The sequence below is a fragment of the Thunnus thynnus genome, chromosome 20 (assembly GCF_963924715.1).
Source record: "Thunnus thynnus chromosome 20, fThuThy2.1, whole genome shotgun sequence".
Lineage (NCBI taxonomy): Eukaryota > Metazoa > Chordata > Actinopteri > Scombriformes > Scombridae > Thunnus > Thunnus thynnus.
Genome location: NC_089536.1, coordinates 7,990,454 through 8,008,041, shown reverse-complemented (window position 1 = coordinate 8,008,041; position 17,588 = coordinate 7,990,454). Strand labels below are relative to the sequence as shown.

At 40.3% G+C, this 17,588-nt stretch overlaps 1 protein-coding gene across 2 annotated transcripts; it reads left to right on the top strand.

Moving 5' to 3' along the window:
• The first annotated feature begins 6,195 nt into the window (after positions 1-6,195).
• pmp22b (peripheral myelin protein 22b) lies at positions 6,196-17,193 on the top strand. 2 transcript variants are annotated; one of them, XM_067575609.1, is made up of 5 exons: positions 6,196-6,342; positions 9,664-9,754; positions 10,116-10,209; positions 13,518-13,658; positions 14,735-17,193. In XM_067575609.1, the coding sequence occupies exons 1-5, from the start codon at positions 6,305-6,307 to the stop codon at positions 14,893-14,895; spliced, it is 525 nt and encodes a 174-aa protein (XP_067431710.1). In that variant the 5' UTR covers positions 6,196-6,304; the 3' UTR covers positions 14,896-17,193. The 2 variants fall into 2 exon arrangements, with proteins under 2 accessions (XP_067431710.1, XP_067431711.1); XM_067575610.1 differs by lacking the exon at positions 6,196-6,342 and adding an exon at positions 8,706-8,865.
• The last annotated feature ends 395 nt before the right edge of the window (positions 17,194-17,588 follow it).

Sequence of the window (17,588 nt, the reverse complement as noted above, 5' to 3'; positions counted from 1 at the left end):
GTGATGTTGAAGAATCAACCTGCTATGGTGATTAATCAGGTAGCACTCCTGCTTTAATTTTACATGGTAGATTTATTGCATACAACTAACTTAAAAAATCCTGGACACCTCAAGTGTGTATACTTGAAAGTTATATATTTAAAACTTGTTTATAACTGAGACTAATCACTGATATTTACTGCCCATACAACTCTCACACTTACTGTAAATGTCTAAATGTTGTACAAGAAGATGGAAGAGGTACCTCAAGACTCAAAAGGAGTGTTCATATTGATTGTATTTGATTATGAACAATCACTTAATATCTGCTCTATGACAGCATCCACAAAAATGACATATATCACACATTTTCAGTCCATTTCTGAAATGTAACCTTTGCTTTTAACACCATGTGAAGTGGTTTATGGCACAGTGTGATTATCCATCCAAGCCAGCGTTCTGTGTTTTTCTTTGCACTACATTGGTGACAGGCTACAGTTCAGTGGAGCACAAACAGTGATCCTGGTAGCACCTGTGACAATAATCTCCAAACAAACAGCCTGGATTAACACGTAAAGCACAGAAAGCGAGGAAGACAAATACACACCTCTCTGAAGGCTCACTCAGATCTGTCAGCTCAAACTGACCTGAATGTCACCTCAGAGGAACGGTGACATGTAAGAAACTGTGATTTAACAGTGGGGCTCCAAGCAAACACCCTCCACCCAGGTCAGAAATATGGATATGTGAAGGAGTTTTATGTCTTTATCTTTATCTTTATCGACTGGTGTGGCCCATGACACATTACCTCACTTACAGGAGGAGCCGGGCAAATAACTTCTAAGTTACGTATAAAGCCCCACACCCATCCTATAGGCCTTGGTCCCCTATACCACTCACTTATTATCAGCCTCTTTCTTTCACCCTTCTCCTTGCTGATGCCTTCATGTTCAAGTAGAGACAAGGATGGAATTGAAAGAGTTAACCCTGGCTTGGACCCAAACATTTAAAGATGTGTGTAGAGTATCGATTTCATTTCATTTTGTTTATTCAGTCAACACCTTTCAGAGCCTGAACACACTATGGACACTATCATACTCCTTGACCCCACCCAACACTACTGCATGCACTTCCTGCGTAACCTTTGGTTTTACTGAGGAATGTAAACTTTGCTTGAATCACCGGTACTGTTTGAGTGTAACGTGGCCTTTTCTGTACAGCAGTCACCACGTCTCCAATCGTTAAATTGATCACCACTATCAGATCTAAGGAGTGACCACATCACGACACAGTTTTTCGTTTTGAAAACTCAAACTGTACTTTTGTTCCATCATGCCAACTCTTTGAATCTTTCCCCTGCAGTTAAAGTATAGGTTCACAATTTTTCAAGTCTGTCTTAAAACAACAGTTAGATGCCCATATGAACACTGAAACAGGTTTTGCTCGCTGTAATCATTCCTCCTGTTCATACTGATCTTTGGAAGATCCCCTACAAATGCACTTACAATGTAAGTGATGGGGGACAAAATCCACAGTCTTCACTTTGAGCAAAAATGTATTTAAAAGTTTATCTGAAGATAATATGAGGCTTCAGCCATCTGAGTTAGTCAAATGAAGTGGATATCTTCCAAAGTTACGGTCTTTTAAGTAAAAAATTCCCAATTTATGTCTCGACGGACGGTGTTTTCTTGTTCAGTTGCAGTGAACGGACTGTAACAAAGAAAGGGGAATTTGGCACCAAAAACGCTACCAACTCTGACATGATTTGACTAATTTTGATGGCTGAAGCCTCATATTAGCTTCTAATAAACTTTTAAAGGTCCAGTGTGTTGGATTTAGTAGCATCTAGCGGTGAGGTTGCAGACCGCAACCAATTGAATACCTCTTCCCTTTCCCCTCCCCTTACAAGTGTGTAAGAAAACCAACGGTGACTGCGACACTCACGAAAAATGCGAAAGGCCCTCTCTAGACCCAGTGTTTGGTTTGTCCATTCTGGACTACCATAGAAACATGGTGGTGCAACATGGTGGGCTTCATAGAAGAGGATCTGCCCCCTATGTAGATATAAAGGGCTCATTCTAAGGTAATGAAAACACAACGATTCTTATTTTCAACATACTTATGAATATTATATTCCAGGTCTGTTCCTCTAGATGCCATTAAATTCTACACACTGACCTTTAAATAGATTTTTGCACAGAAGGACGGCTGAAAGTGCACCAAGAATGGATCTCTTACTGGTCAGTATGAACAGGAGGAATGATAACAGCAAGAAAAATGTGTCAATGTTCATTTTGACACCTGACTATTGTGTTATAGCTCCAGTATTAAGAGGGGATATGCCTTAAAACCAAAATATGTCACAGTTTGAGTGAGTGCCTGCAGACAATGTAACTGGAAGTTGGACACAGATGCTAGCTGTGCTGGCATAATAATCAAATATGGAATCTAAGATTTAAGGTTGAAAACTGGCTCCACTTAAATCCTTTTAGTGGCTGCAACATTAATATAAAAGAATAAAATCGCCAGTGTAAATAGAGAGTAGTTTTACTATACCAGTTCCTGACAGGAGGGAGGGAACGATCATAAAGTTAAACCACAGTGCATGTGGGTCTAACTTGCACTTTGATTTGGTTGTAATGTTTTACAACTGTACTGTAAGTCACAAGAAGCTCTCTTTCCTGTGCAAACAGCTTTGTGTTTGACTACAACCCTTAGGAGCAAGTCAATGCCAGGAGGTCTCTGCCATGGTTTCCTACATGTATGCGTGTCTTAATGTGTGTGCGGGCCTTAGTCCACTCCTTCGCCCAAGCACATTCCTGAGCCCCAGTATTGCAAAGAAAGGCCCCCTGTTGTCTAGCTTACATCAAAAGACTCCCTGCTCTCATCACCACATAATCAAACATACTGACAGATAGCAAAGAGTTTAGGTTTTCTCCCCTTCATCTATCCCCTTTTTGCTTCCCCCATCCAACTTTCTCCCATTTTTATGGCTCAGAAATACGTAATGGAGGTACCCATGAAAAGTCAGTTCAGTTAAGTGGGATGAATCCCTGTTTCTATGTCTCTCATGCTTAGTTTGAGGTTATGGTTGTCTTCTTGGATGGTACACAAATAGGCCTTCCTATTATTACCCCTTCTGCCACCCCCGCATATGGGGAATGTACTCTGGAATTCTTCTTGCAGTCCAAACATATTGGCAGTTTATTTTTAACACTTGCGCTTGTTATAGATGCCGTGTGCCCCATGTTATTTTATATTTTTTACATACCATCATACCATACTAAAGAGCTGATCTCAGATCACTTGAGACCGGTGTCAGTCACTGAAAGTTTTGTGCTGTAATTACAGACTCGAACTGAGCATGCATCACTGAAAAAGAGACGTGGTGGACGTTATGGAAACACAAAGTGCACATGTTTGACAATATATTACTACTTGTTATCCTCGTATGGACACTTGATTCTTACTTTTAGTTTTTCCTAGTCCATAGTCAAACACATGCTAAATTGTTGGTTAGTTGATTACATTGATTTATTATGATAAGAAAACCAATCTTGTTATTAAAGCCATATCAATCAATTTTTTGCCACTAGGGGCCAGACTTGGAGAAAGACACACAGCTCTGACACAAGCTATAAAGTTGTTTTGCTAACTTGCATACTTACACATTAAGCGGACAGAGAGCAACATTATCATCCACTTGGCATTGTATTTCTTGCCACCTAATTAATGTGGTCCAATACTCACAGGGCTGTTTACCTCTATTTTGGTCATTACTAACTCCTGAGAATAATGTTTTGGTCTTTAGCTGCTAGATGTGCAACTTTATTCACCAGCTAGTACTTAACATCGTCTGTCTGCTAAAGTACAGTACAGTGGGTTTATCTGAAAATGGTTTCCTGTTGCTGCTGGAAACGGGGTTGATGAGAGTGGTGAGATTCAACCTTCAAGTAACTTTACATTTCTGTCTGTAAAAACAAAACAATGAGCTAAAAGAAGCTAAAGGGGCTAAATAGCTTTGTAAAGTTGCAGAGTGGGATGATAGTTATTGTGCGCTCATCACTGGTGATGTAAGGGAACCATATCACATTAAATGTAGATATTTGATACATCAAATCCAATGTGTATATGTGTGCACATGAACCATTGAAAATATCCAATTATAATGTTGCTGCCATGTAAATGGCAGTTGAACGTACAAATGTAATTGAGCTATTTTGGCAGTATCATGAGTAGTGAATGACATGGGAAATATTGTTATAAATAATAAATTGTGTTGAAAATTGTGTGGGTCACAGATGTTAATATAATATAATATTCAAATTACCTCAAAATGCTGTCAAGGGATCATGGCTATTACTAGCATATAGTTTAAATCCCTCTAGCTCTATGATATGGACCATGTCTCATTTCATCTCTTTCATCATCTTCATTTCCATCTACTCAAACTGCCAAAAAGCTCAATTTGGACTGAACACTAAACATTCATGGGAACCAGCTCTTCCTGTGGCTTTTGGATCTGTGCCAAAACTCTGAGTTTTCTCAAGAGGCTGTTTGACTGCGCCATCGTTGGACTGTGAAGTTTGTCTATAGCTGTTTGCTAGAATGAAATAAGAAGAGAAAGTAAATGGGTATCCGTTGAGTAGTCGGCCTAGTAACTGTTACGAGCTAGAGAGGGGAAGCTGGAGACAGACAGATAAGCCGCATAATATTCTTTGTGGTTTTCCACACCAACTGCCAACCGCATGTACAGTGGCTCTATGGTTGTGTGTGACTGTCTGCTGATCCTTGCTCACATGAGAAATCTTTACCTCCCTACACTTTTATTTAATCAACATTATCTTCCCCCAGCATTCTGCGAATAACTGTCTCCAAACAGGGAGCCGTGATAAGCCGAGAGAAGCCCAACTCCTAAATGTAGTTCACAGGTCAACCACAAAGACCAGGACACGCAGCGCAAGAGAGGAGACGGGAGTCTTTTGGGTCATTTGTGTGAGTGGAATTCTGGAACAATCCATAACATTGATCTGCGAGTCTTATTCTTTTCTCGATAAAGGCCCCAGCCAGTGGGAGTGGGTGGATAATAGAACAACACAGAGGTTAGGATACAGCACTGCAGTTTTTCCTGCTGAATCACAGTGGGATGATGATGACTGAGAGCTATGCACTGTAGTCTGACTTAAAGCCACATTCATCACATTTTTTTTATTTTTTTATTTATATATCTGGTACTGAGGGAACAAGCTCAGCGCGGGGAAAAAAAAAAAAATCACTCGAATCAAATTGCAGTTTTCCTTCCGCACTTTCATGCTTATACTCCACATCTTCCCACATTTACAGATTCAATGACACAGAATAACGTGTGTGAATGATCATGACGGTCATGATTTCAGTGTGAATGTCAGATGACACAAGCCTTTTATATTCTACAAGGTGATGATTTAATGCCGGGCTTCTCTTAAGAGCTCTACTTCAAAATGAGAAATAAAATTATGCAATCATGCACACGCCCATAAATAATGAGTTTTTTAGAGTTAGAATTATGTTACTAATTGATTGGCATAGATTTAACATTTCTATGATAATATACTGTATCAATGACATACTTTGATATAGTTTTGGAATTAAATCTTTCATCTTCTCACTTTTATCTTGTTAATTTGAGCTTCCAGTCAAACTTCCCCCTCAGACTAAGCTATCTGTACTCATATCACAGGCAATCTGTTGTGTATTTAGTGTATGTTATGAGGACAGGCCTCTGTGCACCCCCTTTGTGTTGTCTAGTCTGATTAAAATGTGATGACAAGACAAGGGTTGTGGGTAGCTTAAAAAGTATCGGCACACAAACAAACAGACTGTATTTACCTCTGATCTCTCTTTAAGCCTGTCTGTCTCCATGTCTACTCAGATTGTCTGTACAGCTTTGACTCATAACCGTTCATATATACAATTTGCACGCTTAATATTGCAATGCAATATTGCTGCTGTTATTGTAATTATCGGCATCATGTGCTCTCATCTTATATTTACAAATTCTTGTGTATGTGCATGCAAGTATCGAATATGCTAGTATTGTCTGAATTGGACTAGCCAGGTCTGTAAACAGTTAGGTAGACCAATGTGAGTCGGGAAAGGGGCAGTCCGAGTCCGAGAGGGCTGAAGCAGGAGGGGAGCTATTAAACAACTGCAACTCAGTGGACTGACAGACAACGACACTTCAAATGCTGATGACAGGACACAAGGACTGACCCAACTTTGACTGACAGCTGCCACCACTTGACAAAGAAAGCAGAAAGGCCCATTCCCCAGTGGTCGAGCTGCGATGCAAATGTCTCCAAGTCAAGCTGAAAAATATCTGCTGTGAGTATGCGCCGCTTATTCATCACAGTCTACACAGCTAATGAATTGTGATTCGAGCCAAGATCAGTGAAATTGTAAATAATGCAATCAAGTGAAAGAAGGCAGCCTGTCATATTATTTTAAGATCAATAAGAATTGCGTAATTTTACTGGGACGTTTTACTGGGAATAGGTCGCCTGCCTTGTCATCTCTCAAAAGCTTCTTTATTTTACAGATTTTATGAATTATTTTAGTGGAGAAAAAAAAACCACCACTCATGATAGCCGCATCTATTTTAACACTCATTTCTGTCTTGGTATGTGGATGGAGTTACTGTAACTCAATCATGGCTGCTCTCCAGCTTCATGCCCCCTGGCTGAAGGCTCTCTCACTGTCTGCCGTGCTAACTTGGAGATAAGTCATGCAATCTTAACGACGGAGGTGAAACGTTAGACGCTCTTCCAGATGTAACATTATTCAATATCTCGCTCTGAATGTTTGTTATGTGGCTCTCCCCAGAAAGTTTGGCTTCAACCCCGGTTTCACAAACGCAGTAAACGTAACACTCCCATGTCTACCCGGCCCACTGATTGTCAGTCTTTTACAAACATTGACATATAAGGGATGGGAATGGGGAGCGCCTGTACAGCTACTCTAAGGTTTTAACAAGACTTCTCCTGTATGTGTTACTGTAAACCTTTATTGTTGACCAGTTCACAGCTCATTCAATAAGAGTGGAAGCCTGGTTGCTCTTTCTATCGACTCGCTCTCTGACAATTTAGTAAACACTGGAGTTGCACTGGGTTAAGTACACAACAGATAATCATATCAGACAAAGAGGCACTTTGACGCAGAATGACAAGAATGTCACATACTTTGACTGGTGAGCAGCCACAAAGCTCTCACTCAGAGCCGCACTTCATGTCTGTGATCTGGTCTTGTAACTGTCCCTTTTGTGTGTGTGGACATGAGCGCAGCAGAAAGGCCTCCATATTCATGCCAGTGTGTGGGAAACACACGGTGAGGCATCCAGGAAGTGTGAGCTAAGTGATGAAGAATAGAGAGTGGACGTTGACAGGGGTTATCTGAGGTCGGACAGCTCCTAAGTTCCTCTACCAGCTTGCTGATGATGAGCAAAGTGTGTGTTTCATTCAGTGCTGGCCATAGAGGAAGCCAAGTATTTTCCGTACAGATTGGGAAATCAATTTTTGACATTTCCTAGAAGTGAAGGAATATACATATGATAACTTAAAGGCGCAATATTTCCAGTAACAGTTTTATCAGCAACCTACAACCATCACATTTGGAAATTATGCCTTTAACATGCAAGGCTAAAAGCTGCTTCTGCTGAATTATCACTGACAACAGACATGGGTTAATCCTGTAGCGCAGAAGAAGATCCAATGGGAGTGGTACATAAGGCAGTTAATTTATTCTTTTTGACCACTCCCAAACTCCCTGAATATATTTCCTGGAATTCCACTTGTTGCAAAAGCCATATTAATATGACTAACTTCACTGCATACCTTTACATGCACTTTAACAACAGGGGCTGAAGTCCCTGTTCAGGGTGGAACACTATCTCACTCCCTCTGGAAATGAGTCATGTCAAACAGAGGAGAGCCCCAGATGCTATCACTTACTGGTGGTGCGCTGGGCATACCCATCCACACTTTCACACATAGTGTGAGTCACGAGGCTCTCTACATGGCCACTAGGGAGGAAAGACCCACACTACACCACATTACGACAATGTTTGTGTTGTTTTTATCGCCAAGGCAACGAAAAGATGAGTTTAGGGGGAAATATCCCATTTTGGAAGAAAGCCAAAATACCTTACTCTTACTGGATAGTACTACAGTCATAAAAACAATGTAATTAACCAAAAGCCTAATGAAGGTTTTTTGCTTGGTTAAGAGTGAAAAAAATAAATTAGCAGTCAAGACTAAAATATAAGCGTCTTAATCAAACTAAGTGTTTTGTCAAAATGTTCTTATTTAATGCTAAATATTAATTGATTGAAAATATTTTTTAAAAATGCATATTGGATATTAATTCCACTAAATATATGCGTAAATGATAGATAAACAGCAAATAACATAAAAAAAGGAATTCCAAAGTGCAGTTTTATGTAATTTGTACAAATCTTAATAAAACCTGGAAACAGTGTCAGAGAGAAGAAAAAAAATCCTCGAAAGCAGATAGCTGCGCTCCGTTACCACAAGAGCAAAACAATGATCAGTCAGGTCACTACACATACACTGGTAACTAAGGCAACCCATGCGCTATTACGCATGACGCGTCTATATTGGGAACCTTGGCTATGTACCAGAGGGTCACTCCATGACGCAGCGACGCACGTAGGGCGTTGTTCTTCCATAATGAGACACTTTATAACAGAACGTCAGCCCTGGCATCAATCTAGTCAGAGAGAGACTTTTAGGACTGAGGGACTACCGCTGTTGGACTCTTTTGGGAAAAACTTGATTTTGCCTCTTGCAAACCTGAACCTCTTTTTGTGGAAATAAAAGCTCTCCGCTCGAAGTAAGTGGACTTTAATCTCTTCTGAACTTCCATTTATTCAGCCGCGCTCACAGTCTGTCTTGACGGATTAATGAAGGAAACGCGCTTTTCGTTGGGATACACAGCGCTCCATTGAGCGCTCAGACAGAAGGACTCAGTTGTCATTGCAAAAAGCTTGTTATTTGATAGTTAAAAATGATTTTGTTTTCGATAAATATACTGAAATTTTGTGGAGTTTTACTTGAATGCTCTGTTTTAAATGGTTCTTGCATTGCTTTTTAAAATATTCTCTAGAGCTCAACGGTCATTGCTGAAATTACTTTCATTTTTTAGATGACACATGCTGACAATCCGATGATATAAAGCCAGCTTAAAATGACAGAAATGCTAGACGAGCTCTCGCGAAATACACAAAGATGGAATTTGAAATGAAACGAATTTGATTTTATCCACGAGTAACTAAAAACATATCAAAAGACACACATCCTTGAGATGAGCAACAAAGTTTAATCTCGTCGCCAAACACACGTCACAATATGTATCATACTAACAATATGACGTTATTATTAATCATTTACTAGCTGTGTAAACATGGACTCTGACATCTGACAGACAGCTCCGGATTAAGTTTCTCAAAATCTGTCCGTATCAAACGTGTTGCAGCGACACACCCATGTCACCATGTCCCACCAATCTGACATGCACACAAACACACGCACACACACACCCCCACACACACACACCCCCACACACATACACAAACACACATACTGACACGGACACTGACAGAGACTGTCTTCTCTTCTCATTATTGTCCAGATCGCCTGTAAAGATGCTGCTCCTACTACTGGGAATCATCCTCCTGCACGTATCTGCTCTGGTTCTGCTGTTTGTGTCAACAATTGTCAGCGTGAGTAAAACTTTTTTATCATAAATTTTGACAACATAACATTTAAAAGAAGAAAAAAAACTGATCATGAGCCATCTCACCACTTCCCAAAGGAATATTATAATATAGAAGATTACTATGAATAGATATAAATGTAAACTAAAACTATTGAGGTTTACAGAAACTAAGATTCCCCCAGGAAGAAATATTCAAGCAATGTTGTGTGTGTGTTTTTTTTTATATATAATCTGATATATATTTATGATTAGTAAAGATGTACTTGGATTTCTTTCAGAATATACACATATATATAACAAACAAACTTTTTCTGACCCATTTGTTGCTGCATATTACTAATCAAGTTGTATGTTGTTGACAACAGGTATGGACATCAAGTGAAACTAGCTCCTCAGACCTTTGGATAAACTGCTCTACTGCCAATGGAGGATACCACTGTGACCCAGCATCAACTGGAGGTCAGACACCTGCCTAACTTTTTACTGTTTCCCTTTAAGACAATGTTAACTACTTATTTACTGTGTATTTACAGTACAATGGCAAATACTGGACATTTTAATCATTGCTCTGCTGTGAAGCTGTGATGCATTTCTTGATTTTTTTCACTGATAAGTCATTTTTTTAGGTTTTCTTTGGGCAACTCAGCTAAAAACGCCGATAACATTGAAACCTGGTTTGAAACCATGTGCATTGATATTAATGGAGGACTTGAACTTTGGAAAATGACTTGCTGAAATCCATCATTTATCATGATGATGTGGGTGTGTCACAGCTCCTCTGGGACTCTGGTGCCATCTAGGGCAGAGAATGTGGCAGTGCTGTTTTGAAGTGCTAGCTGATAGGCTGCTGCTGTATAAATAGTCGTGGTGTGATATCCATATTCAGGTCTCGTGTTTGGAGTCCATAGTGACAGGGGATAGGGAGTTGTGAACCAGGGTGGGGCTCCAGAGAGTATTTAAAGTTTTAGATCTATCTGTATATGTGTGTGTGTCTGTGTGTGAGTATTTGAAAGCAGGCAGACCTTGGACTACCTCATGGAGAACATAGCATGCTGAAGATGGGTCACGCCCAGTGTCAGATCATAGTGTCCAGTGTTAGTTTGCAGGGATCATTAGGACAATTTAAGGCAGCAGCTGCAGATTTATTTAGACAGTCAGCCACCTCTACATGTTTTATTTAGAAATGTATCGGTCTTTGATTATGGATAATAGATCAGAATATTTTGAAGACACAACCTAATAAAATCCCCACTGCCTTAAAATGAATGATTAGCAACAAGTACATGTGAGATCATTGTTGACCAGCTGTATGTTTTTCTGCTTAATGTGCCGTCACAGCGGTGCAAGAGCTGCTGGGTGATGTCATTTCTCTAGAATGAGGTGCTCAGCCAGTGTGTGTTTTGTCAGGGCAGCAGCGCCTGCATACTCTGCCAGGTAGTTGGATGGCGAAGCCAGTTTGTTTGACTTGCTTTCATTAGCTCACTGACGCACAATGTTTATTTAAGAAGGCGCGTGTGCCCGGGTCTGTGCTTTGGCTTGGGGAGATGGAAGATAGTGGTCAGCTCTCACGTGGGGGCCAAGCCTGTGTTCAAAAGGGCTTTCTGAAACTTTGCTGAGCAATCAAGTTCCTTCTTTCTTTCTTGTGGATTGAGAAGGTGAAGTGAATCACGATTGTGGTTATTTTTAGGGCAGATCTGAAACTCATGAGTTTCCCCTTGTTGTTGCCTTGGATACAAACATAATGGCTGTGTTTAGTTCTGATGACGCCTGGGTGACAGATACTCATGTCACAGTTATCACATGCTGAGCTTGAGTTAAACAGCACGTCCTTACAGCCAGGAAAATTACTTCATAGAATTTACTTGCTCTAAATTTAGCTATTGAAGAAGAATGTCTTCTGTGCCTGCCCCCCTTACACATGGGCCTACAGTACATAAACATAGCAGGGTAAACAGTCCAGCAGTTTTATTTTTGTTGTGCACTACTTGTCAGCAGAGTGGGGTGTTGGGTCTCAAAATAGAAGGCAGAAACAGACATCAACAGTTATTTTCCTGTTTGGATTTACGGTTAAAATGTTTGATATTTCTGCATTGTCATACCACAATGATAAACCACGTCATTCATGTAAGCTGTTGAATATGAGCCATACTTGTGTTTCAGTGATATTCTGAGTCCTGAATATCACCACACCTAATGCAAGGAAATGCCCCATCTCAGTGTTTCCAACTGGTAGTCAGGGAAGGAAGGAAGGAGGAAAAGATGTCTGTTTATCAGAAAGCACTGATATACTGTTTGTATATACTGCCACCTATAAATAGGTGAAGGCTGTTCATAGTACAGGGATGGAACATTTCACCCATTTCTTACAATGTAATCATACAGTATTATGTAACGTTTGAAAACAGGATCATTACTGTGGAATCTAATTGTTGCTCCGGTGTGTTATTCTGCTGGCTGCATTTTATGGATGGAGATTTTCAGCAAATAGCCTGAGCGTATCATGTTTCCTCCCATATCTCATCCCTGACCCAGTGGTCATCAGGACATACTGCAGCATTGTTATTGTGGGAAACCTGACACCAACCTGGTAACCCTGTGCAATTAGTCATTATACAGTTTCCTTTTAAATCTAAAACAGAGATATATGGCAGTTTTTCTCCAGGAAAAGTGCATGATTCTTTGTAAATGGCCACAGATTGAAAAATAATGCATAAGTGTTTTTATTTTAGCCTGTGTTAAAATGTACTTTGTCAGTCATAACATTACACAAAGCAAGCTGTGCCGCCACTTAATCATCCTTTTTGTTTGCGAGTATGAGCAGTAAGCAATAAATTGTGCATTTGCATCTTTTTCTCCATGTTTTAAATGCCCCCCCATTAAACCACAACATGCCTTTGATTTACATAATGCAAGAGAATCAATAGACCACAGATGCCTGAGAGCTTTGAAGGACACATGTTTTGAATGTCATAGTTGAGCAGTGGCGTGCATACAGATGGAGCCATAAACCCTACTTTTTATAGACTTAGAGGAATATTTGCTGATGCTAGGATAGGACAGGAGCTAGTAAGGGGATGAACTGAGGCTGCGTTTCAAGCATCTTGTCACATGGCAGCAGTTGTGTTAGAAATCAGTCATATTGTTGTTGCAAGCAGAGCACTAAGACAGGATAGTAGTAGCTACACATGAGCAAAAATAAGGGATTTATAAATAAAGAGAGGGAAAGAGTGAGTACTTAGGAAACCTGAGAAGCCAAGAAGGCAGAATGGATAACCCACAGACAAGAAATAGACCCTGCTTGGAAATCCTAGGATTCCTGGCATGGTGGCACACATGAAGCATAGACACAAACGGTCAAAAACACAACCACACACCCATGTAGATAGCACAGATAGATGTCAATACAGGTGTCTAATGGGTTAATGGCTTCCAACAGCCTGGCCTTGGAGGGCTAGCCATAAAGATCAATACAGTACATTTAGTCATAGGTCCTGCTGTGGGGGGCGCACAGAGCTTTTAGGAACAAGATACTTAATTCTCATTGCTATGGATTCACTCCCAGAAAAAATTCCCAGAAGCAAACATGGCCGAGGCTATAGCTCATTACCTTCTCTTTGAGAGGATGCTTGAATTCAGCCAGTCACAGCACACTTTGGCATTTGTTTTTCTTGTCTTTTCTCTTACCCTCAATGTTATATGTGTATTATGCTCTGGCTAATGATGATCAGTTATTGACAACAATCTTCTTCTCCCTCATCTCCCTGCAGAGTGGATCCAGGCAGTCCAGGCACTCATGATCCTGTCCATCATCTTCAGCTGCCTGTCTCTCTTCCTCTTCTTCTGCCAGCTCTTCACTTTGCAGAAGGGTGGACGCTTCTTCCTCACTGGAACCTTCCAGATCCTTGCCAGTGAGTTCATCCCCCTTGACGCCTTCTCACAAATCCATCCGCATACAACATAACTGATACTCAACTGCAGAGATCAAATAGACATAGCACGGGTATATTTTTGGCTGGTATCAACACAAAATGTAAAAAGGGATTTTCACTGGATCCAGTGTGACTATATTATCAGGCTATCTGTAGTTCTTCTTGAACCGAGCAATTATTTATTCCATTAAATGTTATAAAATACATTAAAATATCCAAGCTGACATCTGACATCCAAGCTGACATCTTCAAATTCTTTGTTCAATTGACACTGATATAAAATAGAGAAAAGAAGCAAATTTCTCAATTTGAGCAACTGGAAAAAAGACAAACAGTTGATCACTTATAAAATTGTTGTTGAGCCATTTTCTGTTGATCAACTAAATGAATAATCTTTTCAGCATTTCTCCAATGTCCTTAATTAATACAGCAAACCTTGAGTTTTCTGAAAATACACCACTTATACAAATCCACCTACACAGACAAACCAATGGCAGATGCTCACACTGCATCTTCTGTAGGCAGAGAATTAAATTATGAAAGTCTGTGCCAGATACTAATGGTTTAATGCTCCACTTGTCCATTGTACTTCATGCCCTTTGGCCAGAGAGCGGCCACTGCCAGTCTATTGTGTCTCCTCTTGGCAGCCCTTTCCAACATCCCAGGTTTGCGCTCTATAGTGTGCCAACGCATTGCCTGGCACGCAGGTGCCCACTCAGCCAGACAGGAATGACACTGGGCATGCTGCCAGCCGCACAAGTTGAAATGTCAGGAAGGCTGTCAGTATGGGGGTCTGACAAACAGACCGTGCCATGTCAGACCAAGGAGGTGGGGAGAGCAGGAAAGGCTTGCAAAGGCTGGATTGAGGCTCAGTAAACATGAATCACTGTGATGTAATGCGGAGGGGTGCCTTCTGGGAAACACTGACCTGCTCTCCTCCTCTGCCAGACAGAGTTCAGCCCAGGACACAAGACAGATAGCAGAGACACATGATCTGATAACTGAACAATATGATTGCCAACATTACTCACCATTCACTTTTTCCTTTTCTACAGGTTTGTTTGTGATGAGCGGAGCCATCATCTACACGGTGATGAGTCCGGAGTGGGTGCCGGAGACAGACGCCTTCGGCTACTCCTACATCCTGGCGTGGGTGGCCTTCCCTTTGGCGCTGATCAGCGGACTCATCTATGTCATCTTGAGAAAGCGAGAATGAGCCATCACTCCATCCCAGTGTTCCCAGTAACCCCTCTGCCCAACTGAAAGTGTCATCAGTCCCCCTCTGAAGTATAAGTAGGGATACCTGAGTACAAATGGCCCATGAAGCCACCAGGCCTATATACCCAGATCACAGTGAGGGGAGGGGGGGTAATACCAAAAATCAACAAGCAAACCAACAGAAAATCAACCAATACTGTCTCAGTTTAAAGATGTATATAGTATCTATGGTTTAAAACCTATTTATAACACTTTTTACATATATGTACATAGTTTTTGTGTTGCTCTGTCAACGGATACTCGTATGAGCTTTGTTTTAGCTGATTAAGTGCCTCAGTGTTTGTTTGTAATGATGAAATAATTAGACGCTATTTTGTTGTGTTTTGTTTTTGCCTTTTTTTTTTGTTTTTTGCCAAAGAATTAGTAAAATGAAAAAAGTATCTTGAAGTATATTAACCAAAGTGCATGTATAATAATAGAAGGGTTAGGAAGATTCTTTTTTGATGGGCTTGCTTTACAAAAAGAGTGGTAACATCCATGGATGTAGCATAGCCATGAATTATAGATTTGGTCCTTTTCTATTTGTGAATTTGCAAGTTTGAGTGTTTTTATTTTCGGTATTTTTCTATTTCTTATTTTCAACAAAAGATGGTGCTATGTATTTATCATTCCTCTTACTGATAGCCAACATTTACAACAGTTACTTTGTTATTGTCAAGCAGCTTGCCATTAATTAAAGTGAGAATCAGACAGAGGTACACTTGTACACCACTGTGCCTGACTGCTTCTTTAGGGAACACAGCCTATTTCAATTTGCAGTGTCTGATTTTTTTCCTCATCAGCTACTGTATAAAATGAATAATTAAGTTTGGGGTGGTGCATTGATGAAATCAAATGTCATTTGGAACGTCAGTATTATTTTGCGCGTTTGTTATGAGTTGGATCACAGTTAAATTACTTTACATGAACTTTACTTTAGATATTTTTCTGACTTTTTCCCTCATTCTAATGTTGATGTTCACCTTGTGTGTGTGACTGTTAAAGTCTCAAGAAGCCAACTTGCCTATTGAGTAGAATACCATAAAAATTAACACTGTGGGGCATTATAGCCTAAGAAAAAAGTATACGTTTAACACTACTAGAAACAAATGCCAATAAATGAGTTGAAGCCATATAAGAAAATACCAGAGGATAGGGGAAAAAAAACTCAATATGAATATTAACTCAATATGTGAGAGAAATGACGGAGAGGTTTGCAGTGATGATACAAATGTCTGTTTCATATACTTGAAGTTTGACATGCTGCATTCTCTTCCCACTGACATCCAGATGTTTTTCTCCTCTACTGTATAAAACAGTTTATATGTTGTGCATAACATATGTCAATGACAATCTAGCCTCAAAGAGTCACTTACTCAATAAAACTACTCTCACATAACATAATACTGTGTATTCCACTGTTACGAGGGACTCGATTCATGCTAACACTTGATGCATATGCAGCTTGGACTGACGGTTATGCTGTCTGCCTGCAAACCCTGAAACACACATCTCTAGGCTACAAAAACATCATGTGGAAAAACTCCCAAGAAAAGGGAGAAGATATGAAAATGACAGCAAATTCTGAATCATTTGTAGTGATAAATCTGTTATGATCAACAGTAGCTAAGAGACGGATCATAGATATGAGTGCACAACACAACTGACATGCAGCATGCAACATGTAAATTCCTGTGTGCAGTCTAGCAGAGAGAGTCTACCTTACAGTATGTGTTCATACTCTGGTAGATCAAATAACCTGCCTTGTGCATGTGGTTGCAAATGCTTTATGTGACTTGTGTTACACACACTGGGGCAAAGGCATGGCGGTTGGCACCCGATGCCAGATATGCAAAACATGCAGCTAGTGTTTCAGCCTCAACAGTGTCACTCACAGCATCAGAAATCAGAGGACATAGATGTGTTTTGAACACTGTAAGCAAGCGTCTGCCCTCCACTTGACATTTCCTGTGAGATCCTGTATCCTGCCAAAACAGAGCTATGTTGTGATGGATTAAAGTATTTAATTCAGCGCTTACTGTAGCCTAAACTAGCTATTCTGTTATGGTTTTAGCATGATGCTCAATACTGGGTTCAGTTAGAAGAGAATGCCTCTAATGACAACTGCCCTCTTTACTGTTTTGTGTAAAGCTACAGAGTTGTCTATGCCATGTTTACACCTAAACTTCCAAATGCTCTTGATATTACCAAAGCTACTTTGAGTTTAATCATTAAAGGATGTTTCTTACCACCACGATGGAGCTTTTTGTGTCTTTCAATAACACTACACACATGTATAAAATATCCAGTCCATTTTTAGAGAAACAAAACCTGCCTGTTTTGATGAAGAAGACACACAACCTGTGCTTGAACTTTACAGATTATAGCTAATGGTTTAGAATGATATCTATTCCTTTTAAAAACAACAGTCAGTATATAACCAGCACTTCTGCACTGAGCTGGTGATAGGCATCTAAATCTCTGGCAATGTAAGAGTACTCTGAGAAGGAGGATTCTTCTTGCAGGCCTGAGAGGTCACAGCCTCCCACAGCCTCCCCCTCTGGCATACTAGCACTGGGTTAAACGGGGACACTGCACTCCGGTCTGTTTGGGTGTGTGTGTGCGTGTTAGTTCATGTAATGTGTTTGCATG